We start from the raw sequence: 27,226 nt of genomic DNA on the forward strand, positions 1-27,226 counted from the left end.
TCACTAACTCGTGAGCACAAACTTAGAAGGAAAGCAGGGTAAGCAGAAAAGACTTGCCCCTTTCATGGTTGCTTCACGTGCTTCCATTCTCAGCACAAATCAAGCATCAATGATTGAAATTCAAACGGTAAAGGTTTCATTTATGCCTATAGCAAACATCAGGTACTTTGCTACCATGGTGATGAACACAGTAAAAACACCTTAATCGCTCCTGATGTCTGCAAGTGTAACGTAGGGCTTGGTGCCATAGTCAAAAACATAATCCGGCATCAGGCACATATTGTGAGTTCACACTTCAGAAAATGGTTTATAGTTTATTGAGTTGTGCAAAAACTGAAATACATAATAAATGAACAGAGAAATTGTGTTGCATATGTTACGCATGTACACTACTCTGGTCTTGTGCAGAATTTGCAAGATGAGTTGATTGATCAAGGGTTCCCAACATAACAGCCATAAAGCTGGGAAATGAGTCACCTGCTCGACTAGCGTATGTTTGCTAACACCAAGAGAATAAATACTCAGCTTCGGAAAACTAAGCAAGTTATATCACATTTTTTATTTTAAATAACCAAGTTCCATGTTAAAGCTCAATACCCCCATGTTCCCTTTAAAATAACCAATGATTAAAAAGATTTTTATATAAAACTAACAGCTGCTGAATCTTTTATGCCTGACACAGTTATATTACAATATATATACTATCTTTGAAGGTACAAAGAGTTTTCAAAGCTGTTCCAGACTATCAAGCTGATTTTGACTTTTTGGGACTAACCCCACCATCTTCAGCTGACTTCTCTGCTGGCCTCTTTTTTAACCCTTTCATTTTTCGCGTCTGCAGTTTACTAAGATCTTGCTTCTGCATGTGGATTCGACCGTAAGTTGTACCAAACACATCATGGGAGATATTCTTTTTCTTCTTAGGCTGTAAGTGAAGAAGGACATTAGTGTTTCTGAGTAGAGAGGGCCAGGAGCTCTGGTGAGAAGCCAGGTATCTGGCCTTACCATCACCATGTTCACCAGTAATTAAACTACCAAATCAAGTGCCTAAAAGCAAGGCTGCATACATTATTTGGAGCTTAGAGATTAAGATTTGTTCTGCTCTTATATGCTACCAGAGGAGAGTTTGTATGCCAGCTGATCACCACAAAAGCGCTATGGCCCCAGAAATATCAGTTGGCCTATGTAAAAGTAAGCTTTGGTCAAACATACAATAATTAATACTTCAGCTTCTGCTCTTCTTCACATATAGATCTGGAAGTAATATACTTTCCAAGGTACATACCTTCAGGGCTTTTGGTTGTTTTAAAGATAGCTTATAAAGGTCATCTGAAGCTAAATGTGTCCTCCTCATAACGAGGTCTAAGGAAGGTCCCATCTCTTCCAGTTCAATTCTTGGTATTTTACAGCCAGATTTCTTCAGAAGCACCCTAGACGGGAAAAACAAACAAAAATCAACATTGTCCTCTGTGATAAAGATGCATCTGTCTTCCGAACTACAGGATTGAACCTGCCCTTTAGGAAGACTATTAAAAACAATTGCTACTGCTAACTCTATTATTGAGAAAGATGTCTGTCAATAACAGTTTATACTATATTAAATCTGTTCCATCACGATTTGAACACATCCAAAATATAACCTGGCTACAGTAACAACTTTTTTTTTTTTTTTTTTTTTTTGTAAATGAGACTAGTATTACCAGTATTACTGTTAAACTCTGTCCCAGTACCCTGAAAGCCGTATCACTCCTCAAATTCAAAATAGTGCCCTGGGTATTAATGGACATGAAAAATATTTACTGTCATTTACAGCAAAATAATCTGAGCACTAACCAAGAAAGTTCTTTCTTTGCTTGTTTTGAAGAATGAGACTGATAAAAGTGGTTTTGTTACAAGAGAAATCAAAATCACATGGAACACAAGCTATGAATGCTCACAGCCTGCTAAGGCAAGGCCATGAACTGTGAGGGTGAACACCAATGCAGCAAGAAAGATTGTCTCGTCCTGCCTTTTCCTGTTTTTCCTTGTGTATCGCTGGCTGCAGCCCACCACCTGACATTCTCTGACGAACACCTAAGTGAGGAGAGTCCTAGAAATCAGCCTGAGAACAGACTAAGTCTATGAAGTCTAAGACTGTACTCTGACTTCACCAAGTTAATTCACACCACCCTACTAATCCAACCATACGAAAGAGCAGTCCTCCTAGCTAGAAGGGGGAGCTCAACAAGGAAGGAAGCAGCAGGTTTAGGGCTTAAGTGTTCTCCTTCTGCTCTACAAGTTACTGTGTTATGCTGGAACACTTCTACACATTACATGTTTTAAATGCAACAAACTATTGCTCAGGTCAGTTCAATGACACAACTATGGGCTAAATTTGGGGAAAAGTTGACAAGTGTACCAAAAAGCAAACAAATAGATAAAACACATACTCACTTATAGCTTCGCATGTAAATTTTCCCATCTACAGCTGTGAAATGCAAAACATACTCTAAACCAGCCAGACGGATACTGGGCACGCTAGGACCTCTGAAGAAATCTGAAAGAATATTTTAAAAGAATAAATGCCAGGTTTCTTGGCTGAAAACCAAACCAACAGACAGCTGTAACAAATCGTTTTTTTCATAATGGACCCACATCACATCACTGATGTGAACTCCTTGCCTACCTAGATACTTTTATTGCATCTAAACTAAGCAAGGCTATACACGGGATGGCTCTAGAAAATCCGAAACCATGTGTTTAATAGGAATCTCACACAATAGCCGCTACTTAAAACTTCAGCCCAGCCAAAACACAGGGGAGAAACTTAACATTACAGGTGTTAGCTCCTGTGCTGGTGAAACCAAACGTGCATAGAAATCCTGACAGGAACATAGTGACTTCCCAGAGGTAATCTGGTACCAATATACCCACTACCTAAAAATAAGTGCATGGAGAAGAGAAAATATACTTTCAGAGCAGTAACTTAGTTTTATTAAGCTAACTGGGATAATTGCATTGTCTATTCTTCTAAAGATTCAGGTCTAAAGTCAGAAAAATGAAACATATCTTATTTTGTGTTTAGGCCAGTTCATGCTCAGCTAAACATAGATGGACACAGAGAAGCCATTAGTTCAGATATCTGTTTAAAGACACCATTCAACAAACTGATACTTAAGATTCTTAATTAGAGCCAGATTTGGACGAGTACGAAGAAGGATCAAAACCAGCACAAAACAGATCAAAACTGTATCTTGTCTACTCTTACTTACATTTTCTCTCATTGACTTGGGGAAAAAGTTAGATTCATACCTCCCCCACCACAAAGCACTTCTGTCCTTTAGGTAAAGCAATACTCATCATTACAATTAATGTTTTCTCTATTTAATAAGCAACACGTAACTATAAAAACAAGACGCTTTAAATACTTGCTTAGTTTGCAAAGACAACGCTGAAATACAGGTTAAATACAAAATGAGCCGTCTCTAGTGAGGTTCCTGTATCAGGCTATGAAAAAAAATACTGTGCAATCACCGAGCTTGCAATAAGCACAGCAATCTGTCCAACATATGCAGAGGGTGGAGAAAGAATGTGACCTTGACTGAAGGAACAAGGTGTGCTAATAAACATGAGAGGGCAATGCTGACACATAGCAGAACTGCTAACAGATGCAAAACACATCAGTCTTTTCCATTCTGTCCCATTTTCAGATCCCTCGGCTAGTTGTCTTTTCCTCCACTACCTTTTTCAAGAGTATCAGCACTGGAGTGACATCCAAAACAAAGTCTTGCTGGCAAATATCAGCTGGAAGCTAGCCAGGAAATTTCCTTGGTCAATTAAATACTCCCCTCCTCTTGTGGGTTGAGCTTGTAGTTAGAGGAAAAGTTGCAAATAAAACACTTTGTTAGCTTCTGGCATATATTCTCCCTTCGACTAGTTCTCTGCAGGTACACAAGCTTACATTTGCAGTGGTTTGATTGGCAACACCTCCCTTTCCTAGTTTCCTGTGGCATCATACATCTTTTTACCCACAGGATGATCTCTTCCAACAAATGCAGGTGGTCAGGAATTTCTGTTTCCTGGCAATGCTGAACAGCTGCAGAAACCTTACACTTCACTATACCCAGAGAGCTGAAGGTTTTTTTAATGTACTCTTAATTTACAACTCTTGCTTGGGTTGGACTAGAGACTTGCTTTCTCCTTACTTTCCATTCCTAGTTCTTTCTCCCCCTTGTCCTCAACATGTTTCCAGAACTTCTAATTTACTTTTTCCTGCAGAGAGCTTCACAGGACCTTTCCATTTCCAGATTAAATTCCTGAATTATTTTGGAACATGAGTCTATACACTCCTTTTTGTATCAATCTGTATCGAAAGCTGGTAACACTGTAACCTACGTAGCTATGGTTAGCATCAGCGGAGTTCAAACTATATCCCAAGCATTTCCCAGCCATCCCCTTTCTTCGCCAGAAGGAACCCACAAATCTTTTGAGACACTCAAAAAAGTCTGTGTGAGGAAGGCTGTATGAAGAACAAGCTGATGCTCAACCCAAAATTGTAGAGGTCTCCTGGAAACCAACATTTTAGAAAGTGTATAAGCGAGTTGCGTAGTGCCTAGCCATTTTTAGAATGAAATGGGTATGCAGTAACAGAACTAGCAAGCAGGTAGCATTTTAAGAGGTGAAACATTTTATAAATACAAGCATAAAAGGTTAATAGAAGTTCATGAACTGCATTCGAAGGACTTATATTGTGAATGAATTCCTACACTACCACATCAGTAGGCAATGAAAACCAAAAGAGAAAGAATGGGATGTCTTTGTCTTCCAGGTCTCTAAAGAAAAATGCAGCTGCCATTTATTTCTCCTATATAACTTCTTCCACTTCACGGTTTAAGCAGATGATAGGGTTTGGTTACCATGAAGACAAGAATTCACCCTTGCCTTTAATTTTACAAAGAAACTGCCATAAAATGATACTCCAAACATGCATAAACCCTTTTGATAGCACAAAAACCAATGAAAGCTTGGTTGTTCACCAGCATCACATTGCTTTGGCAAGAAGAAGCTGCTAGCTATCTCATATTCTCTCTGCGATCCCAACAATACTGCTACAGTACCAAAATATTTGCAGTTGTTATAAAGACATTTTTCTATCTTTCTTAGCAATAGAGTGGCAGCTTACAAGCACTATCCGTTGCAGGAACAGAAAGAATCAGTTCCTCCCTATCAGTTAAGGGCATTTTTGAAGTAGGTCAAATTATTACCCAAATGATTTTAATTGGTTAGTGATACCTTCGAGCCTTTACACTCCTTTTCCTTTGTCTGTTGTTTTGCATTCAGGTATTTCGTAGAAGTCAGCAGAACATTAAGACCTGGAGTACTTGGAGTACATTCAAGAAGAAAGATTGTGTGTCGATTTGAGTACATTTGACTGCAGAGTCATTAAAGGCAAATAAATAGGAGAGGAGAAAGGACAGATGAGCATCAAAAGAAATAGGACAGGAAAGACTAGTTAGTTATTTGGCAACTATCTAACGACGCATGTCTTCCATTTAAGGTATCAAGCTGTTTGATCATGGGGTGCATGAGCACATCTGGATGCCAATCATCAACATTGTGCAGATGCCTGAACAAGATACACTACAGAAAATAATGCACCTGCTTCCTGCAGTGTAAATATTCATTTAGAGTGACACAAACATGCAGTATTAAAACTCGCTTATCTTCGTGTTCAATATTCACCCACCTTCAAAGGTTTATAAGCACAGTTACTAGCCTTTCATCTATCCCCAAGAACCAGTCAGCTATATTGAGAGGATGCAAATTTTCTCCTCTCCTGCTCCCTTTTCAGTCTCATTTCAGAAGAGCATCTTGCTTTAAGGAATTGTAATACTACGGGGGGGGGGGGGGGGGGGGGGGGGATGGATCTCATTTTTAAGGTCTGTTTCTAAAGAGCAATCACTTGTCTGTCTGCCTAGGAAAAAAGAGCCCAATCAATATTAATTTTATATGAAAGGGAGATCTTGCAAAGCTGTAAGATTATGAGTTGGTACAACCCAAGAATGGAACTGAAAGAACAAGACTGTTCTTATTGGGCCAGTTTCACTATTTTACCAGAGCTTAAAAAAAAAATATTCTATTTTTAGGAAACCTATTAAAAAGAAAAAAACACACCACCCTACTTACTAGATCTAGTTCCACCAAACAAGATGCATTTTTTAAGTGTCAAGAGATACAGTACCATATGACTTCTATGTCCCGAAAAGCTACCCTAAGAAAAGTATAATCATTCTTTGTAGTTCCCCAGAAAAAAAAAAAACAACACAATGTGCTTTATCTTCCAGAGCCTCCAACCTTGAGATAGTAAAAAAATTTATGCCAGTTTGTTTACTAAGCTCCAAGCCTGCCTTGAAGTTATGACACGGCTATTATCTACAGCTGGTTTTTACTGCACATGTTCTTTCCAAGTACTCTGATCAATGGCACTTTTGTTAGAATTGGTCAAATTTCCAACAGAAAATGCTTTCATTATAAAAACACAAGCTCAATTATACTGATTTGACTTTTTTGTAAGCAAAAATATCCCACTTTCTGAGCTTAATCCACTGATTTAAAATTAGATACTTCAAAAATATTATTTAGTTAGAAAGGTGATGATCCAGTACAATTACAAGGTAAAGACTTTTTGAAAAATGCCAGCATTTTCCCATAAAGTCATGAATTTTAGTGAACAGAAAGTTTCAACTTCAGAGTCTTTTAGGCTATTTTTTCCCCCCCCCAACAGTCATGACGATTAGTTAACTTTGATTTCACGTGATGTGATACTTGGAAGTGCCTGTTCTTGTATTCTTTCTGTGCTGACCATAAACAAACATTTATTGACAAACCAGCATTTCCCAACAGATCGTATTACTACAGATTTATGCAATCCTACTGGGCAAATAATCAAAATACTGACCAATAAGAAGGCTCTTCAGTCTTCTGTATTCTTCATTTACATCAAACATGTCACCAGCAAATATCAACATAGGTTTTGTTCCTTCAGGACATTTACTGTTCTGCAGAATAAGGAATTTTAAAACAGAACAAAAATTCAGACTGTATTAGGGAACATATTATTGACTTAATAGGTGGTTAGCCATTTGACACTGAACAAAAAATTGTTCTGACCTGTGATCAATATGGACAGAATAGACACTTTTTTTTTCATTGAACAACACTGTATGTGTATGGAAGGTCTTTGTTTTTAAAAGGGTGAACTGTATTATCCTTTGTGCTGGATTAAAAAAAAGAGATGATAAAAAAATGTGTAAGATAACACCTTCTGGTGAAAACAAGTGAATCTGACTGCAACTACTAACAAGAAAAGTAAAATTAGAGGCAAACAAGTCTATTGTACTTCTAACACTGGAGAATACACGAAAAAGGCTAAAAGAATAGTTTAGCCAATCACCTAATTTTAATTCTGGCCAACAAATACATTTACTTAACTATAAGTTCCCTGCTATAAACAGTGTTATGAAGATACACACTACAATCTGACTTCAAGGGGAAGATTCACCTTTATAAACTGTCATTTGTTCACGATCCCTCTAGACTGTCCTGCCAATTTATAGACTGTGATGAGAATAAAGACCATAAAACCTCCTTATTTTTGCAGTGTATGAACTGCTTGATACAAAAGTACACACATATGAAATATGTTTTAGTCTTGCCAAAATGAGCCTAACATAGCCATAAAAGGTGAATTTTTTCTGGGTTTAAGTAATCAGGATGTTAAATCCCTATCTGAATTAAGTATAGTTCCCTGAAAACTGGCATTTACGTGCTACTGAAAGTTAAAGAAAATTTCAGAATCATCTCGGTCAGCAGAATGACCCTCTTTGGTTACAGTTTGAGAAAAAGGATTTCAGTTTTCAAAGCCTACACCAGTTTATGTAGGAACCTACCATGAGCAGGACCTGACTAAGGAATTTTGTAACTGTACCTCTTTAATTAAAAAGGAAAACATTAGCAATAAACCAAGCCTAAAAAAAATAATTTGCAAAGAAAGTTGCAAGCTTGCTCAAAACAACCAAAATTAAACAAAAAGCAGAGCATAAAAATAACATTCTGGGGTACACAAATTAGCAATCCTCATATGCCACATGAAACGCTTTTTTAAACAACTCCTGTCCTTACTTCAGAGCACAGAAAAAGCCAGTGCACCGAAAAAATCCACCAGCAGATGTCACTGAAATACTGAATTAGCAATTCCTTACCTTAACATCTTTTAGGGATACAAACTTCTCAACGCCTAGCTCAATCATGTCTAGGACATGATAGTCAAACATGCGACCTGTGAAAGTGAAAAAAGAAAATCCAGCTACTTAAATATTCATTGAAAACTAGACTTTTCATTCGAATACAAACCCAAATAAGACATATTACCTATTATCAGGTTGTTAGGTCGCTTCTTGTTATGAGAGCCAAACAGAAACAAAGAACAATCTGATTTCTTGGAAAAAAATTCCTACAGTCGAGGAAAAGAAAAAAACCTCATAAGTTCCAGTTTGTAGTGTTTCAAGTATTTGGTGAAGGTACACGTCACAAACACATGAGTTTAGGAGAAGCTTAATGAGAAGAGCAACTGCATTTACCAGAAGAGTTTTGAGCATGTCCAGGTCCACATAAGCTAAAATTGATAGCCAGATTCAAGGTTCAAACAACAATTCATTTCTTTTTTTATTTCCCGTTGCAGTCTTAAAAATCAAGCCAGGCAATTTTTTTCTTGCCATTTTATCTGTAATGGCCTTTTTCATAATTCCTCATTATCTGTTTTTACATAAGATACCTTCAACCATTTCTCCTTGCCTGAAGAGTAAGTATTTGCAAGTTGGCTGCAGTTGTAATTCCTCATTTTAGTTACCCAGCTAAGCTTCATGCAGCATATTACTAGCTTTGCCTAACAGCTTCTGAACCACCAGTTAACTGCCTCAACAGCAAGCCTAGGCACATCTGCAAATATCTAATGTTCTCACACTTGGGCATGAGAGTCCTACTACAGAGCAACTTCACATCAATTCATTATTTAAGACTAAGATGCTAGTTAAAACCAAGCCAGTGGTGACTACCACAGAGAAGATCTTTTCTCCAGGTGGAGCAGATACGAGAATCTATTAAAGTATTATGTCCAGAGCGAACATTACAGCAATTCTTCCCGAGGATGTCCAACTCCAAAGCCTTTTTATGCACGGCTGCTTCTCAAGGTAGCCCCTCATTCTGTGTATCAACCATAGTTCCCAGATATACGCACAGGCTATTTATCCAGTACTTCCCAGAAGTACCAGTTTCCATACCTGCACTTAGCAGTTGTGAAGCATAAAACAACACTGCACCTCCTCCCACCCCTGCAACAGCAGCAGCTCAGAGAGGACTTTGCAGCTCTGCCCCTCTGGAAGGTCAGGAGAGACACGCCCAGGAGCAATCCTAGGCTGGATTAACTGCACATACAAATCACACAGCTCAGCACTGAGCTCTGCCATCAGGTCCCTGAAAAAAACCGACTGTAGACAGATCAAGAACAGAACCATCCACTTGAAACACGTGCTCATACAGCTCTGTTAATCACTGCGTGTTGATATATGTAAATTCTCCAACAGCTGTATGATATTTTATTAAAAAGATGCAACAAATCTCAAATGCCTCAGAAGTGTCCTGCATATACTGCAACATCACATACATTGCAAAATTGCCCTTTTAAAAAAATGCCTGTAACCAAGTTAAAAAAAAACCAACTTGATTAGACTTTCCATAGCTTTCTAGGCTCTGATTATTTGTTGACACTGTTCTCAATGACCCAACCCCATTGTTTTGATGTTACAAGAATTAAAGTTCCCTGAAGGACTCCCGTTTAAAATTTCAGAATGATTTTAGCTGCCATGTTTTCCCAGATATGATCGGAAGTTTAAACCAGTGGTCAGCTGATGATGAGCTAGTTCCTACATGCCTGTGAAACCAAGTCACCCAGCCATGGGATTGTAAGAGATTTAGTTTCAGCAAATAATGTTGCAAATCCTTCCTTGCTGCCTACAGTAAGTTTTCCATACCACTCATAATATTTTAGGGATGGCTGCATTACTGTGCTTCATGCCAAGAACAGAACAGAAGCACATCCTACAGCACCTCAGCATCGGTATTAATGCAGATTAAGTAACTTTTTATGTTGGTGTATCTATGCTGCAACTGCAATGACTTTTTGTTCCTGACACATTAAAAATGCTTTAACTCAACTGTCCAATAAAACTTCAGCAACTCCTCTAGCACTGACTATTGGCTACCTTCACTTTTTTAAAAAGGATCCTTAGTGATCACTAAGGATCCTTAGCTCTCTCCCCTCCTCTCCCTTTTTATTTACAGAGAATTCCTTAGACATGTTTCCCCTTTATTTTCACAATCCTCTTCAGACAAGTAAGTGCATTTGTGCCCACTGGGTATATATTGTTTTTTTTTTTCTTCACGCACAGACTTATTTAATACAATACCCCCAAATTCCCAACTTCAGTGTGCATTTTCAGTGAGTTATTTCAACAACTGCCTCGCGCATTGGAAAGCTGACCTTTATTTCCCTATGTGAGTCAGCAGTGGCACAGAGCAAACATTACCAAATCATGATCAGTGGGAACCACACAACTTATTTTGGGATAAATAATTTTTGTCTTTATTGTAAAACCACAGCTGTACATCACTATCTCCTTTCTCTCATTTTGTTGAAGGAAATACATACACTGCTTTGATGACAGACATATTTCAGCAGTTAAAGTAATCCTTCAATTGAAGTACAGATATGTGCGATATAATCTTAGGATTAGCCCCTCTATTTTTTGCCTTCCTGCTCATAAATTACCTTGACCTTAAAACCTTGAATCAACACCAAATCCAGACAAAGGCATATCACCACATCTATTTCCAAATACACACACCCTTCCAAAATACCCTCCAAGCCTCTGAAGAGCCACTTTTGCAACCCTTTTGCAGGCCAAATACAGATATCTAACTGAAATTGCACATTCTTCTGGCAGTTCTTGACTGAATGTTGGAACAGAACTCTCAGCGACCATCTCACACTTGCACAGCTGATGCATGTGGTACTCTGTTGGGCTTTTCTTCCTCTATTCAAACATGAGGAAGTCACAGAAAGCTATGACCCCTCCATTTAACTATTTTAACCTATGAATTCACTAAATTGAAAACAAGTTGTTCATAAGCTATGGCACTTTAGAGGACTGACTTTTAGAAAATCAAAATAAAACGATTTATTCTTCCTTTCATATCAAGCACTGTTACTTATAATAGCGCTACAGACTCCTACATTTGCCTTTCAGTTTACAGAAACATGCATTTAAGGCAAAGACAAAGTCCTCACAATATGACAATTCTGTCTTGCAGCCAGAAGAAAAATATCCCTACTGACACCACAAATCTAGACATAGCCCTACCTTCAACTTATCCAAACTCCCTATAAACTTTGTTTCTCATCTACTTCCTCACAGAGCAACAGCAAATTGTCCTCCGATAAAGTTCTTCATGACTCGAAGGCTGTAAAATGTCACCAGAGAAGACATGGTTTATACTTACCAATGATGTTTGATCCTCAAAAGGCCTAGTAATATTTTTCCTGGGGGGGGAAGAAAAAAAGAAAAAGATTAAGAAAAAACAAAAGAACAAGCCCAGATAAGCACTTCTAATTAGTTCTCTGATAACATTAAAATTCTGCATTCTACTGGAAACTCCAGCAGTAGAGGTTCAGTTTTAGTTCAAACCATGAGCCATATTAATACTGCCAAGAGTTCCTTAGTGCCGCAGTTGCCATTTTAAGTACTTTCCTCCACGTTTCCTGTCTCCTGGAGCCTGACTTCCAGACCACCACCAGTGACACTTCATAAACTCCTGCCTTTCCTTGTTCATCCAAAATGTTAAATTTGCACTACACCATACAGATACTGGGTTCCCATTTTGAGCAAGACATATCTATCGTTATAATCTGTAACTCAAATTTATAAGAATTCAGATATAAGAACTCCAGCCTACCCACCGGACACAGAACCTCACTAGCTGTTTGCACAGATCAGTCAGAGAAGCCAACTGTTCAGGTTTGCTGAATCCTGCTCTGTAACAGTAGGCACAGAACTGGGCTCAGCACCATCACTGATGACGCGTAGCTTGTTTCCAGCCTAGTGAAATTTACGATGAATCTCACCCCTTCTGCAAGCCCCCACACTAGCCAGCATCTCTATTCATGCTTTGAAATTACCAAAAGCTGTCTTGGCAGAAGACTCAAAGATATCAAAGTGAGACCACTTACTTTTTATACAGTACAGCAAAAGGCTTCTTCACAGCATACTGCGAAAGACAAAGTTAAACACGTCTTATCTCTAATACATTTAAGTACACAGCACTGCTTTTTCTAAAACCCTACAACTTACAAGATCACATGATATAGAGTAATTGTTTGTGCAAATCAGTCTAGAAAAGAAGTCACTTCAAAAGCTCTGCTCACAATAATACTCTTCAAGTTAGTAGTACTAATCTTGGTTCCAAATTAATTGCAGAAGGACTTATTTCTAGAAGCTAAGAAATAACAAAGTAACTGAGAAACAGCTGAAATCAAAGCCATGTAATGAAATCTCTGCTTCTAGGGGCATGAGGAAAACCAGGCAGTGAACAACCACCTGATTATCATCGGCATAAGATGGTAAGAAAACAACAAAGAGTGTAGCAACAGCTATAATATTTTCAGGTATGGAGTTAGGAAACAGGATTGGTATGTTTAAGTTTTAGGAGAGGTTGAAAGCTCCATATCAATACACACAAGCAGTTTACAGGATTCTGCAATATAACTTCAGCTGAGTGATCCAGTCCCAATTCTGTACCTAATCCTCTTGTTTTCAAATGGACTTGCAACATTTCAACTTATATACTGGGCAAGTGTGGAAAAAATAATGAAGAGAATAAGCTTAAAACTTCTGGCAAAGAAGAAACTGGAAGAAAATAATCTCCATCGAGGGGCAGGTAATGACACCTTTGGAGTACTGGTCAATCTGAGACTTGGGGAATAGGGAGAGCATGAAAATATTGATCTTGCAGCAGAGAACATGCAAACTGTAAGAAAAAGAGAAAGGAAGGTACTCTTGGTGTAGCACAAAAGCTTATATAATTAAAGGCTGCATACTACGTCCAACAACTTACAATGTCTTTAAGCACTTCAGTCACTGTTAAGTTTGCATTTCCTCCTTTTATGAGCATAGCATTTTTTGTATTTTCTTTAAGTTTGGGTTCTCTCTTCTCAAGAAATCTTTTTGCTCTCTTAGTTTTAGGCTTTCTGTAACAATAAATTAACAGTTTAAAACTTAATATTAGTAACAACAGCCGACACCACAGAAAACAGTAAAAAACCCAAGAATTGGAACAAGCTGTGTTCAAGTAACTTGTTTCAGTGACTCAAACTAATCCCAACCTGCAGAACTACAATCAATGCTAAAAGCCCAGTCTCAGATGAGTGCGTTTTACTGCCACTCCTCTTCCTCTCTGCCCCCCCAAGCTAGCAAAGGTGATCTTACCCAGTCTTGGGCTTTTCAGTTTCTGCTAATTTAGAGCTTAAGCTATACCACAATTCCCACAGACTACTGACAGGCTGAAAGCTTCCCCTCACACCAGCCCCCTCCCCGAGTCAGAGACTCGCCCATGAGAAGAAAACAAAGTTCCTCAAAGACCATCGGTGGCATTCAAAAGAAAAGCTCAAGTACGCCATACGCGTTGGCACGCACCAGAGAGCAGCACCGTGCAGGGTTTAGGTGAAATGCACCAGCCTCAGCAGGGGCGGGGAGCTTCTATAAATGAATAACTAGATGGCTTAAGACCTACTTTCTCTACTAGATGAACGTAAAGCTTTTACTATCTTCTCCGTGAAGCATTATATTTATTTTCTTTTTAAAAACAAACAAACAAACAGCCCCACACAGGTACTTCCAACTGCAGGTGCAGATTGCTCCTTCAAGCGTACAGAAGTACTTCAGTTCAACGCCAGCCGGTCACCGCGGTTCCTTTCAGTTACCGACTGAGTAAGGGCTCTCTTGCCACCACTACAAAGCCGGCAGCGCTCCGTTTTCCTCCTTCCCGCAGGCCTTTCCCCTCCTGCAACCCTCCCCACAGCCGCCCCGGGCCCCACAGCCGCCCCCGCCTCCTCCCAGGGCCCGCTCCCGCTGCCCGGCGCCCGGGGAAGCGGCGCAGCAGGCCCCGCCCGCTACCGGCCACCCTGCGGGCCCGGAGGGGGTGAGGTGACACTCACACCACCCGGTCCAGCGGCTCCATCGCTGCCCAGTCGCTTCACGTGCGCGCCCGGCTGTCGTCAGGCAACATCATCCGGTACCTCACATCCGCCGCGGGGAGGGCAGGGCGCGCGCCGGGAAGCGCGCGGGCTCGGGCAGTGAGCATGCGCGGGGCAAGCCCCGCCCCCGCGGGGGTGCGCGTCGGGGCGCCTGCACCCGCGGCGGCGTTTTCGTTCCCCTGGGTGCAAGTTAACGGACACGCAAATAATGACGTGATACAAAAACTCGCGGACGCTTCTCCTCCCAGTCCGAATCTCCCCAGAGGAGAAACGGAAAATCCAGAGAGTCCCTGAAACGAAACTCGATAGCCACGAAGCTCCCATGAAGCTGGTATCCTTTTTTGCAGCGCTGAGGATTCTCCACCATGAGCGCTCCCCCGGTCTGGTAGACTTTCAGGGATTATCTACTGTGAAGTCGTACATATTCACAGAGTTTCCCAGAATTCATTGACATAAACATGAGATTTCCTGGAACTTAGGAACATATGCACATGTGCGATCCGCGCGCGCAGCCGTCTGCCTTGGTGGTCGTTGGGTGGTCGTCGGGGCCTTCAGATGGAGGCGCGTGGGCGGCTTCGCTGTGTTCGCTGACTGACCGTTGCTTCAGTTCTGGGACCGCGACCTTCAAGGCTGTTGCCATCCCCTGGCAGCTTTCCTATCTCCCCTGCTGTTTGTCCTCCCAAGGCCCAGTTGTCTAAGGACTCTCTAAATCACAAAGGCCTTTCTTCTGTTTAGTTAAGTGACTAAGATATTTAAAATATCCTCCTTGCCCCTAGGCTTTAAGTCTTTCAGGAGGCATTTTGGTGCAGTGGCTTTGTCCGTCTTGGCTTTAACCCTTTCAGATGCAGTCACGCAACTGTACCTAACTGCACGTAACTGCGGCAGTGCCTGACCAACTCGTTTCTGCCTTTCTTGCTTCCCTCCTCTCATCCCTGGCGCGCTGGGAGCCCCATTAAAGGTGTACAGCTAAAGCATGCCATTTTAAGCCCTCTTTCCCCCCAAATTTCCCTACTTGGAAGGACCAATGCAGCTATTACGACTGGAGAACATGACCTTACACCTAACAGAAACCAAATGCCAAAGATTTATTTCTCCCTAAAATCCCTAATGTGGTAGCATCACTTTTAAACTGGTATCCACTCTTAATCCAAAAAGCTTCCAGTTATTTCAAAGCCTGCAGAGCTGTTCAAATTTGTTCAGGTTGCTGCGTTTGCTCCTCCAGCTGGTGTTCAGAACAGCATTAGCAGCCTGGTCGTGAACTTCTGTCCAATTTTTGTTTACTTACCTCCCCCTTCCAGTTTCAGTCCTGGATATTGGTTTGGCTAGCCTGTGCCTTCCCAGGACAAGAAAAATATTTCTGTTTTCTCTCCTCTGAGAGATTTACACATTGTAGAGTATATAAAATAGTACGAAATGCCAAAAGTTGATCTAATAGGTCTTGGACACTGGACATACTGCCTTTGATTTTAACTAGACAAAGAGCTTTTCTACAACCTCTCTAAAGATGACAAGTCGTTTGATTGCGACTTGAAAACTGAAGGTACAAGAAAGCCAAACCACCCATCGAAATCTAAAGACCTAAAGCAGAAAAATCATCCCCTGCCTGCCTACATCTAATTCGGAATACACCCAGCCTTCTTGTAAGCTAAGCGCTTCATGCGCTGCACTCTGCTGTTGTAAGCCTGCTTGTCTCTAAATCTTTTCCAAAGTTTTTTTAAAACCTTTTAAGTGCTAACACTAAAAAGGAACGCTTATTTTATCAGTAGCCTGAACGTCGCATACACTGGTAACTGTCACAATGCGCACAGAAAAAGCGCTTAATACCAGACATGGCAAGGAACTACTGGGATGGTCTAGTGCCTAGGCGTAAGGACATGAACAATATATAATAACCAGGCAAGGGTGATTACGGTAGTAAGCCTACGTCCAGCTATCATACTTACCCAATACCCTTTTTACTCCACACACCCCCCTGCCCACCAATTTTGAACTGTACTTGAAACAACCAACTTGTTGGGCTTTTTGGGGGCGAAAACAGTAAAGTTGAAGAATTTGCTATCAGCAGCAGTGGACTCATAGCAGCTGCTTTCTGGGAGGAAGGGGGGAAAGATGGGTAAAGAGTGAGTATGGTTGCAAAAGTCAGGGCTAATAATAATAGAAACAAAAGTTTGAGCATTATAAATAACATCTAAAATCTAAATAACATTGTTATGAAGGTACTCATAGTTTATGATACACCTAAAATGTTAAAAAATTATTCCCAGATAAACTAGAACAAAGAAACAGCTTCAGTACACTACTGAAAGAAAAGACTGAAAAAGGTCAGTCACCAATTCTGCTAGAATACTCCTTGCACATAATAAAAAAAAAATTTGCACGTGTATAGTGACAGATTTAGCAATTGGTTAACAAAACATAAGAGAGAGTTGCTACATCTGCACGCTGACAGGCTCTTGGAGCTCTTGGAAAAATAAACTCTTGGAAGCACCTCTCTGTTCTCGGCAGCAGAAGCTACGATAGCGAGTGCTTTCTACCTGCAGCACCCCCGGTCCCTCTAGCAGGAGGTTCAGCCGCCAGCAAGCGCAGCCCAGCACCACAAACGCTCCCCACTGCAGACAAGAGCGTGCATTATACCGGCTCATAATATTCCTGAGATCGTTATTCCAGTTATAATTATCATCTGTCTATCAGCACCACACAAACCAAGTTTGAACAACGCTTTTAAACTTCCCCGGACTGCAGTTAAATCCAGAGAGAAGGCTGAGCCGTCTCCCTGAAACCTGAAGTGCAGACACTACCATGTGAAAGATCTGTACCCAGGCTGGAGGCGGACAGAACACATTCCCTCTTCTTCCTCACCTTCCTCTCCCCACCTCCTCTTCCCCCATGATTCAAGTTGCTTCTACATACAAAAACTGAATAGTGGGATTGATGGCTTGAAACCGTTGCACTGTTTTGATGGCTTACCTTTACTGATCCTGTGCTGTGAACAATGCTGTGGGTGAACTTCTCTGATCATTACTAATTAAAGTATTACATAATTATGCTGGAATTAATTAGGTATTCCCATCCTCACAGCACTGTTGCAGTTAAACTATTTTGAGGGAGGCAGAGAAAGGTAGGAAGGAAGAAAGGTCAGGAAGAAAACATTTTATGTTTAACAAAACGCTGTGCTTTTAAAAACATTATCATGAATGCACCACATACTCAACTTTTATATGAAATACTACCTGACAATATAAATGATGTAGCGATATGTAATATCAACCCACAGACTAGCTGGGGGCCACAATACAGTCACATGGATCAGTTTGGGAGCCACTGATGCACGGTTACAGGATCTTGGGCATAAAAACCTTCAGAAAAATGCCAGAGGAGAAGAACAGAGCCAAGACATTACTTGGGAAAAACAACAACAACAACAAAAAAACAACAAAAAACCCTTCCTTTTGTACAACATACATTATATTATATACAAAATGGGGGAAGGAAGAGTGACAGATGCCTCATGAAGACCTAGATTTCAGTTGCTGACTAGTCCACAGGGGTTTTCAAGACTTGACTGGACAAAGCCTGGAGCAACGTGGCCTGAATTCAGTGTTAACCCTATTTCAAGTAGGAAGCTGGACAAAAGACCTCCTGAAGTCCCTTCCCACATAAGGGATTTCTAACATCCGTAAGGGAACAAAGGATGCTAGAGAAAATCCAAACTAAGAAATTTGATGAGTAATCAAACAAGTAATAAAAGCCACACTTACTTGAATTTTTCTTTCAATAACTGCCGTACAAGAACAGACACAGTATGCAGCTGCATATGACACACAAGGTGAAGCTATACTTGAAAAATTCAGGACTTTATTCAATCAAACAATTATTTTTTTTTTTGTTTTTCTTTTTACAAAATGATCCAGACTGTGCAATACATCAACATTTTTCTAAGGTAGGGGTTTTTTTTAATTATGTAACCATTTCCTCCTCTTCAATTTTGAGGTAGAGATACACGCATTTCCAATAAGCATTTTTAAAAAACACTTAAGCCCTCCCCACTATAATCCAAACATAAAAGCAACGCACAAGAACACAACGTCCATTTTTCCACTACTAATTGCTCAGATAAATTGGAAATCACGTCACAGCCTATAAAAGTTGGCATTTAAAAGTTGGCCCACTAACTCCATGAAGAAATCCTGGAAAGATCAGAGCTGATATCATGGAGGGGCATCATCTAAGGCAACGCTTCCAGAAGGAGAATCCTCTGCCCCAGAAGCAGGGCTGTCAGGCACAGGAATAGAGGCATCTATTTCCAAGCTGTGCTGCTTCTCCAGATCACAATTCACGTCAGAATTTCCTCCGCCACTCACCTCTCCCTCTGACTCTTCAGTCAATTTGTCTTGGGCCTGAGCTGACTCCTCAGAATCTTCTTTTTCACGCAGAAAGCTGCAAATTGTATTAGGCCTGCTGTAGGAAAAATCTCTGTCCTTGATCTGTAACCACTCCACTCCACCTGATACAAAGAAAGAAAATTTATATTAGTGACAAAAGGAGTTAAGAGTTAACAGCAGGGGTTTTTTTTCTTAGTTTAAGTTCACTGTTATGAAGGCTGAGCCTGACCAACATTTAAGTAAAAGAACCACTTAGGATAGAAAGATATCTTTCAAGAATTTGGACCAACGCTAGTTTTTGTAGTGAGTCTCACCATGGCGCTTAAACCACTGATTTTCCTTGAAAAATAAGGCTATGAATAACAGAAAGGCATTTGGTAAAGAAAGACCAGCTTAAAATTAAGAGAAACTTAACTGTTGATACATTAACATGCATAGGCTAAACCAACTTAACCAAGACGTATAGCTATAGGATTTTACGCAGATACTGCAGGCATTGTGTGTGGTTCTGCGACATCACCAGCTCGGTCTCTAAAAAGCAGCCACAATGGAGATAAAATTATTAGGAAAGTAATGAAAAGCAGGAACGTCAAGATACAAAACTATGCTACGTCCATGTCACGAGTACTGTGTCCTGCTAAACCCATACTGCAAAACCAGAGAAGAGAAACAAGAATCAGTGAGAGTAAAGTTGGTTCTACATGGGAAGAGGCTTCAAAAAAGAAAAAAAAAAACCCAAACCACAAAAAAAACGCAACAAAAAGCGACAGAGACTAGAATTCTACTTGGAGGAGACAGGTCAGAGAGGGCAGATGTTTATAAGGCCGTACTGGGAAAACAAGTAGGGATTGACTTACCTCCTAATTCTGATAACAAACTAACTCACACACTCATTGGAAGTACCAGATTATACATTTATAACAACCACAAAAGCAAACAAACAATCAAGAAAACCCACAGTAAAGTCATACTTTTTCCATACAACAGAAATGTGATTTGAAAACTAACTGCCGTAAAAAGTGGTATAAGTCAAAAGTACAGACAAGTTCAAAAAGCAAGTGAAGATGACAGAGCCTTTATAGACTAAAGGCATAATATTCCAGATGAAAACTCTCATCAGGATATTCGTGAACTGCTGAACCCCAGAAGGATAGCCAAAAGAAAGGATTACTCATGTATATGTTCCCCTCCTCCTACTTTCCACATACCCATTTACTGCTGTCCATAGTCAGAAATACAACACAGAACTAACACACCTTTGGTCCAATCCAGTACAGCCGTTCCTGTTCTGTTTAGGTGTCAGACATCACCCTTACACTCTTAAAATAACTTAAATATAATTCAAAATGCTGAGAAAATATTTTACAAATGCAATAAAGAGAATAAAATGTTTGTTCACCTAAATCTTAGAACATCTGGTAATATGATAGCGAATGGCATCAGAGGTACATGAATGACATCTTCTTACACTTAAGAATTTGTGTCATCTCCTGAACTCAAGTATATCAAGCTCTTACAACACGTATCGAATGGACTCCAGATACAACTGGGATTCCTCTCCCACTTAGATTTTTAGGCAGCACATATTGCCAATTCACAAGATGTTGCAGTTATTTTGTATGCACAACATTAAACTTCTGTCAGGGTACAGAAACAAAGTGTTTTTCACCAGGTATCATCATTATTGCTCCTCCAGAACAAAACAGGCCTTTGTATTAAGCAACATATTCTCTAGTCTATTGTACTTTAAAAATAATAGTTTGCTTAATAGTACCTACTTAATGATATGGAGAGAAGAAATGGCACAAGCTGTTGATAAGAATGCTGATGTTTGGTTAGGGTTAGATTCTAGGTGACATTTCATGTTTTACCTCCTACGACCAATGTCCAGCTGACTGCCCATGTTTTATGTAAAATGGCTACATATTCTCAAAACACAAAGCAGTACCACTGACTTGCGTGAAAAAAAAGCAACTAAAAGCAATAAGATACTGCTAATGAATACTACTATATATAGTAGGATACTCAGCATCCAACTATGTAAAAGCACTGACTTCTGTACGAAAAAAACACCACTGAAATAAAGTAAACATATGAGTCTTGAGTTCTGCCCACAGAATGAAAAATCAATATGAACAGTCTGCTAGGTGTGTCTTTGCAAGTAAGTTAAATTCATTTACAGTTAACTGTAAATTCAGGAAGAACAATTCAGTTGTAGCACATACAACATGGAACTTCTTACTAAGGATATCATAGATTCTCAACAATTAGAGAGACTCAAAAAAGTCATTAGAAAAATTGATGGGGGGCAGGGGGAGGAAATCAATGAAGAACTACTAAACAGCACCTCTGATTTCGGAACTAGTGCCAAAACTTTTAGATGACAGAAAATCATAGCAGGGAACATCAGCATATGTTTGCCCCCTGCTCTTACACTCTTCTGTAGCAATCTCCTACTAGCCACTTCTGGAGGTAGCACTGGTCAGAAGGAATCTCTCCCTCTTTTTTTTTTTTTTTTGGGTGTTTTGTATTTGTGTATTTAAATATACACATTTGTTGCCTAAAGAAGAAAGTTCTTCTAACTTCCTGCACGCTCGTGAGTTAAACACTTAATCAAGGCTGACACTCCTAAGCATAATCTATCCATGTCCCTATGCATAAGAGCAGAGGCACTAACCAACGTTCTCTTCTCCTTCCTTCTTTTCTGTCAAAAGCGTCCGTGTCATGTTCAACTTCTTCATTGTGTGGCACTTGTATTTCAGCTGTACTTTTTGGTTGCCTTCTGCATCTACTATGAAGAGAGGAGAAAAAACAATACCCCAAGCTCAATCATTATAGTGAATTCCACTATCAGCTGAAACAAGATAAATATTTTTAACCTCCCAGGCTACCACAACTAACAGGACATCAAATCACAACAATTACCATGCTCTGTGTTTTCTTCAAAAACCACACAGGTTCCCAAGGTATCTATGGAAAACAAAGTGAGAAAGTCTTAGAGATTAATTCTTATCAGCTGTAAATACTGCACCCACTGGCACAGCTCTGGGAACGTTCTCACTTCCAGCCTCTCGCAAGGGCCCAACGCTGGGAACCACACTGCCAACTCAGGAATAGACAGGAGTACCACGGTCACTGAAAGTCACTACAAGGGAGGATTCCAGATCACTTTCTTCCAGATCAATGTTGTCACCATAAGGCAAATGGGAGAACTACAGATTGCACAACATGTCAGTCCTGCTTATACAGGAGACAACAAGCACTTACTTTAAGGCATTTTATGTCCCACATTTTGCCCTGCAGAAATACCAGCTGGTGTGCCCCGCAGTCAGCTTCCAGACATGCTTTCCAGTAAGTAACATGGATGCATGGCTAATTTAGCAGTGAACTCAGACTGGTGCTGCTCTATATGGCGTTATACAGACACCACCCAGAACTTCAGCACCTCACAGGACCACGTTCTCCATTCGCAGTGCCATTAACCAAGGTTAAGAAAATTCTTTATGTCACATGAAAAAGGAGAGATTGTATCCACACCATTTTTCCTACCTTCGTATTCTCCAGCAAATACATATCTGTCCACTTGTAAAATGGGCCTCTCTGTCTCTATTCCCTACAAAAAAAGGGACAAAATTGCACAGATGTCAGGTCTCTATTAGCCCAGGCAAATTTCTTGCTGTAAGACCAGAGAAGACAGATATAGCAGAATCCAGATTACATCAATTCCTTGAAAAGAAAAATAGTTAAAAAAACTAACATAAGGTATTAACAGTAAAATAAGTATTCCATAACATGGTAAATGTGAAATTAAAAGTTTCTTTTGGTATTAGAGAAAAGGAATGGATTCCAGACAGTAAAGCTTTTTCAAACGGTCAGCTTCATATGAAGAAAAGTACATCTTTAAAACAGGATTTATGGAAGTGGATAAGAGAGTTCTGCAGAGGATATGATTTTACAGAAGCTAGTAGACTCCTGAAAGAATGGCAAGACATGCAATTAAAATAACATTTATTAGTTTTCAAAAAATGTAATAAAAGTCATTTTAGTCATTACAGTTGACCCTGAGGTCTTTGCAAAGTTTAACATCAGGGGCAGGAGGAGTTTTCTTTCAGTTTTTGTAGGAGGCTTAGTTAAGCAGTGATTACAACTGTTACAAAGGGTTTAGCCAATCTTACTGCAGAATCAGTGTACTGTTAAAAAAAAAAAACAACCCACGTTATGGCAATTTTTCAGTCTATCATCATACATGTTACTTTAAGTATGTTAAATACAAAGAATATACCAGATAATACCATTCTAGTAATCACAACAAAACCAACAATGCTGAACTGGTATAGAAAATGCTCTAGTATGCTAAAAAGGATCAAAGAAATTTAGATCAAACTACAGCCAATGGTTTATTTAGGTTACAGTAAATAAATTTAAAGTGCTGTTATTTCCTCTAGGAAATTAATTTAACTTCCATTTTAAATTAACAAATAAAAAAGTATTTGCATGAAAAAAGATGTCATTTTCTAAGCTCCAATTAATACAAGTTCTATAAAGTGGAATAACTTTCAAAAGTCTTTGGAAAATACACAAGGTGAAGAAGTCCAGCATAAAGTATTACACCAGCACCAGAAGTGCAATTGCAGGGTCACAGAAGCTTCTGTGATTAGTGTGTCTACATTGTGAAGGAGTTGGAAATTGTTGTTATTTAATTTTATTTTTTTAAACAAGGAGTAGGAGAGTAAGGCAGGAGTTCTATTCAGCTCATTCCCTTCCTCTATAGCAGAGCTTTTCCAAATACACAGGCCAGGATCTCATTATTCTTAATATGATATACCTATAAACTGTATTTTGATAAAAATTAATGTCTGAACAAAATACACTAATTAAAGTAAAATGTCTTTTAATAGTACATCATGAACATCAACATTATTCAGGACATGAAGATAAGCACATGCTAAAAGTTTTGAAGATGAGGCATTATGTGGTCAATTGTGTAAAACATAGAATATCACACAGGTTAATATAAATTTGTGCAATTTCCCTTTCATACTTTTAAAAAACATAAGTATCTAAGATCAGCAAGATTTAAGCTCTGGGATTCTCTTTCTGCTGCATTAGTTGAGAACATCAATAGCATTAAGCTAACATTTACTACAGGAAATTAATAAAAAAAAAATTTTAATAAAATAAAAAAAATTTTAATAAAAAAAAATTAATAAAAAAATGAACACATCAGTACTAGGCAACAGCATTAAGCCTTTAATATTCAAAACTTTATTTGCATTCCTTTTTGGACTATGCAAAAATGGGCACTGTCTTCCCCTTATGTGACCAGCATCACAGAAAACTTGCTAAACAGAATAACACAAAGCAGAATCTTTTATTGGCATTTTAACAACAGTTGTCCATTACGAAAAGCCTCAAGAAATGCTTACCCTGTGGAGCGAGTGCAGGTAGATGTGGATACAAGTAGGATACAGTATAGACACTTTAAAGTTTTTCTAGTAACATTACAAGAGAATCTCAAAGCACAAAATTGAAAAGAATCCCATTAACACTATGGAAGGATATGTAGCCATTCAGCCACCAGTAATGAGATTTTCAGAATTGAGTCTACCATCTCAGATACGTTCTGATCAGTGGCGTGCTCTGAGATGTTCTCTTCCACCTTTTCAGTCCACAATAAAGGTCTAGTTTCAGAAAGTATTTGCAAATCAATAGTACTTGTACTATCTGTACAGCTGTCACAGTCCATGTAGGTTTTGAAAGGGAAATAAAATTTGTCCCATACAGAGAAAGTGATTAAACAACTCAAAAGGAAAAGGATGGGTAAGCCAGATTCTTGCAATAACCTCACAGTGAAGCAAACATCCAAAACTGTTTACCAAATGCTTAATACCCAGTTATCCTTTACATTTACATCGCTTGAACTTGCCAGGCAGTATCTGCAAAAAAAGCCCATTGTAAATACAGTGCAATTCAGAAAGATTTTGGCTTTACCTGTCAGCTGTATTCAAGTTATTTGAAGAAGCGTGCTTAACTATTTTTTTTTGAATGTGTAAAATATATAATTTGAAAAAAAAACGAACTTAGAGCTTGAAATCAGCAGGGATAACGGTCCTATTTTATAAATACTTCCGAAAATATTTCCTTATATTCACATAATACTATATTCAAAGACCACATGCCATTTCTGAAATAGAGAGAGCCCACAATGTGCAGCCAAATACGGCCAAGACAGTGCACGTGATTCTCTAGCAAAGATTTGATCTAAATGTTATTGACTTCGAGGAATTTAGAAACAGCCTCAGTCCTTTGTTCACATGCATACTGACTTACCCCTTTCCTATTGTGCTGTAATCACTCACCAAAATCTTGCATTTGTTTTCACATTTTTCTAAGAAGTCTGAATCAATAATTCCTGATAGTTCCACCATGACCAGTTGCTCCTACAAGATAAGTTTATAATGTACATCTGTAATTGATATATCTGAACTTAGGGGGGAAAAAAAGCCCCCCCCCCCCCAACCAACAAACAACCCAAAACAAGAACAACAGCATAAGACGACCCAGACCTTCAGAATAAACAGACCCCAAATTTGACTCATTCTGCATTTTGTCCAGAGAAAACGGTAGACATATACTGCAATACCCAGGGAAATGCAGTGACCCACTACTCCATCAGACACCTGTTTCACACCTGAATTTCCTGGCCTTTTCTTCCTAGCTAGGAAGGGGGCTCTTTTTTCACCCTTGAAAAATGACCATCAATATGGGTAAATGTTCTATGAATTATAACAACGTGACCAGTTACATATTCCAAAATATGTTTTTTCAAAGCTTTAGTACGTACCTAAAGAAGACACCCTAGCAAGAGGTTAAGCAACGTGTTGCTTGAAATGGTTACTTTTAACTCTTTATAAACATACTGCTTTGAAATCAATTCCTGTTTGCAATTCCTTACAATTTTGGGTGAAGAAAACGTAAAAACAAAACAAATAGCCACCTTGAAAAATCTTTTATTCAAGGAGCATAAGAGTTTTCAAGAATCACCATCTACTAAGCAGCCATGAATATACATAATAGTAGAAGAGTAATAGTTTGTATTTTCGGATGTTACGGGGGGGTAGGAAGCAACTGAAACTGGAAGAGTGCTTTCTGACAAGGCCCTTTTCCAGAAAACCTGCAGCAGAACAGCCAAAACGATACAGCTTTCGAGACACGACCGCTGCGGGGACAGAAAAACCCGACAGGCCCAGGGAAAGGCGCTTAGCTCTGTGCCCGACCCCGCCGCCAGCCCCGGGGCAGCCCCGGCGGCCCCCGCGCCCGGGTCTCCTCACGGGTCCGGCTTGCCCCGCCGGCCCTCCTGCAGCCGCCGGCTCCCGCCGGAGGCCTTGCGGAGATACAGCGAGAGGAGAAAGGCCACCCCCTCCTTCTCTGGGGCCCCGGAGCAGGTGCTCGGCCCCGGCAGCCCACAGGAGGGCGGACGCAGGGCCCTTCGCTGCCACCCCGGCCCGCTCAGCGCCGACGGCGGGGAGAGGGGGCCGGGCCGGGCCGGGTCCACAGGCGGGGCACGCCCCGAGGGGGGCCGTCCCGGCCGGGCCCCATCCCTTCCCCTAACGCTGCTCCGACGAAAGGGGACGCCTGGGCAACGCGTCCCGCCGCTACCGGCATCCACCCACCTCCACCTCGTCTTCCTCTGCTTCATCTTTCCTCTCGCCCTCCTCCGTGCCCTCTGCCGCCGCCATGTCGCCAGTGAAGGCCCCGCTTCCCCCCCGCGCCTCAGCGCGGACCACGTGGGCCGGACGCCGCCATCTTAGAGGGCGACCGGTCCCGCCTTCCGCCCGCCCGTGCTGCTTCTCCCTGCGGCAGGAGGCGGGCGTGAGGCGCGTGCCCGAGCGACCGTTAAGCGGTGGGACGTGAGGAGCGGGCCCGGGGGGGGTGGGGGGGCGGAGTGTGGCGGTGCCGGGGGCCCTGCGGAACAGGGTGAAGCTCGGCCAGGGGGGAGCCCGAAGGCGGGGTGGGCGTCGAGGGTAAGACGCGGGGCTGTGGGAGCGGGAGGAGGGAGGGGCAGCCGCCAGGGGGTGGGGGAAAGGAGGAGTGGCAGCCCAGGGAGCTGGGCTGGGGCGGGGCGGCTGGGTCAGGAGGCGCCTTCCAGGGCCCAAGCAGCTCTTTTTCAAGTGAGCTTCGTGTCCCCGAAGCTTTCCACCTCCGAGGTTTTCCACAGACCCAGCAGTTTGCCAGAGTGGAGCCACGCCCCGTTGCTCAGTCCTCGGTTTCTAGGTTGAACGAGGCGCATCATCCCTGCTAGACAGAGTCCTGGTGTCCCCCTTCATCCTGAGGGCCCGTCTCTGCACCTGTTCCAGTCATCTCCCTTCTTATGTGCGAGCCTTGTATGCACCGTTGCCGATTACATGTTGTCAGACCCTTCTTCAGTGGAAGAAAGGGAAATGTTCTGCTTTGTGCATGGTTAAATTATAGTTGCTATTTTCATGGCCCGTGCCTGACA

The 27,226-nt window shown here is 40.7% G+C and overlaps 2 protein-coding genes across 4 annotated transcripts; both read right to left on the reverse strand.

Annotated features, from left to right (window-relative positions):
- Positions 1–301: 301 nt before the first annotated feature.
- Positions 302–14,804, reverse strand: RPF2 (ribosome production factor 2 homolog). Of its 2 annotated transcripts, none has more exons than XM_087775261.1 (10): positions 14,306–14,804; positions 13,207–13,339; positions 12,323–12,360; positions 11,596–11,635; positions 8,410–8,491; positions 8,241–8,317; positions 6,938–7,037; positions 2,434–2,536; positions 1,286–1,430; positions 302–925 (listed from the first exon to the last, which is right to left on the reverse strand). In XM_087775261.1, exons 1-10 carry the CDS (start codon positions 14,326–14,328, stop codon positions 746–748), a joined length of 921 nt encoding a protein of 306 aa, XP_087631387.1. In that variant the 5' UTR covers positions 14,329–14,804; the 3' UTR covers positions 302–745. The 2 variants fall into 2 exon arrangements, with proteins under 2 accessions (XP_087631387.1, XP_087631388.1); XM_087775262.1 differs by lacking the exon at positions 14,306–14,804 and adding an exon at positions 13,785–14,128.
- A 3,367-nt stretch (positions 14,805–18,171) lies between these two features.
- Positions 18,172–26,732, reverse strand: GTF3C6 (general transcription factor IIIC subunit 6). Of its 2 annotated transcripts, none has more exons than XM_087775264.1 (6): positions 26,400–26,732; positions 25,086–25,166; positions 22,276–22,339; positions 21,652–21,696; positions 21,404–21,514; positions 18,172–18,848 (listed from the first exon to the last, which is right to left on the reverse strand). In XM_087775264.1, the coding sequence occupies exons 1-6, from the start codon at positions 26,463–26,465 to the stop codon at positions 18,553–18,555; spliced, it is 663 nt and encodes a 220-aa protein (XP_087631390.1). In that variant the 5' UTR covers positions 26,466–26,732; the 3' UTR covers positions 18,172–18,552. The 2 variants fall into 2 exon arrangements, with proteins under 2 accessions (XP_087631390.1, XP_087631389.1); XM_087775263.1 differs by having other exon boundaries at positions 21,404–21,517; positions 26,400–26,730.
- Positions 26,733–27,226: the final 494 nt, after the last annotated feature.

Source organism: Nipponia nippon, unplaced genomic scaffold (genome assembly GCF_047370975.1).
Source record: "Nipponia nippon isolate SJK-2023a ecotype South Korea unplaced genomic scaffold, ASM4737097v1 scaffold_4, whole genome shotgun sequence".
In the NCBI taxonomy this organism is placed as follows: Eukaryota; Metazoa; Chordata; class Aves; order Pelecaniformes; family Threskiornithidae; genus Nipponia; species Nipponia nippon.

Bases quoted from the DNA above. Each gene is read 5' to 3' on its own strand.
- GTF3C6 (XM_087775263.1), bottom strand. From the start codon at position 26,465: ATGGCGGCGGCAGAGGGCACGGAGGAGGGCGAGAGGAAAGATGAAGCA. The intron at 25,167-26,399 runs GTGGGTGGATGC...CTTATCTTGTAG, and splicing joins CAGAGGAAGACGAGGTGGAG to GAGCAACTGGTCATGGTGGA. The intron at 22,340-25,085 runs GTGAGTGATTAC...CTTTTTTTGTAG, and splicing joins AAAACAAATGCAAGATTTTG to GGAATAGAGACAGAGAGGCC.
- RPF2 (XM_087775261.1), bottom strand. From the start codon at position 14,328: ATGGAGCCGCTGGACCGGGTGGT. The intron at 8,492-11,595 runs GTAAGTATAAAC...CCTCGACTGTAG, and splicing joins TTGAGGATCAAACATCATTG to GAATTTTTTTCCAAGAAATC. The intron at 8,318-8,409 runs GTAATATGTCTT...TCACTTTCACAG, and splicing joins ACCTAACAACCTGATAATAG to GTCGCATGTTTGACTATCAT.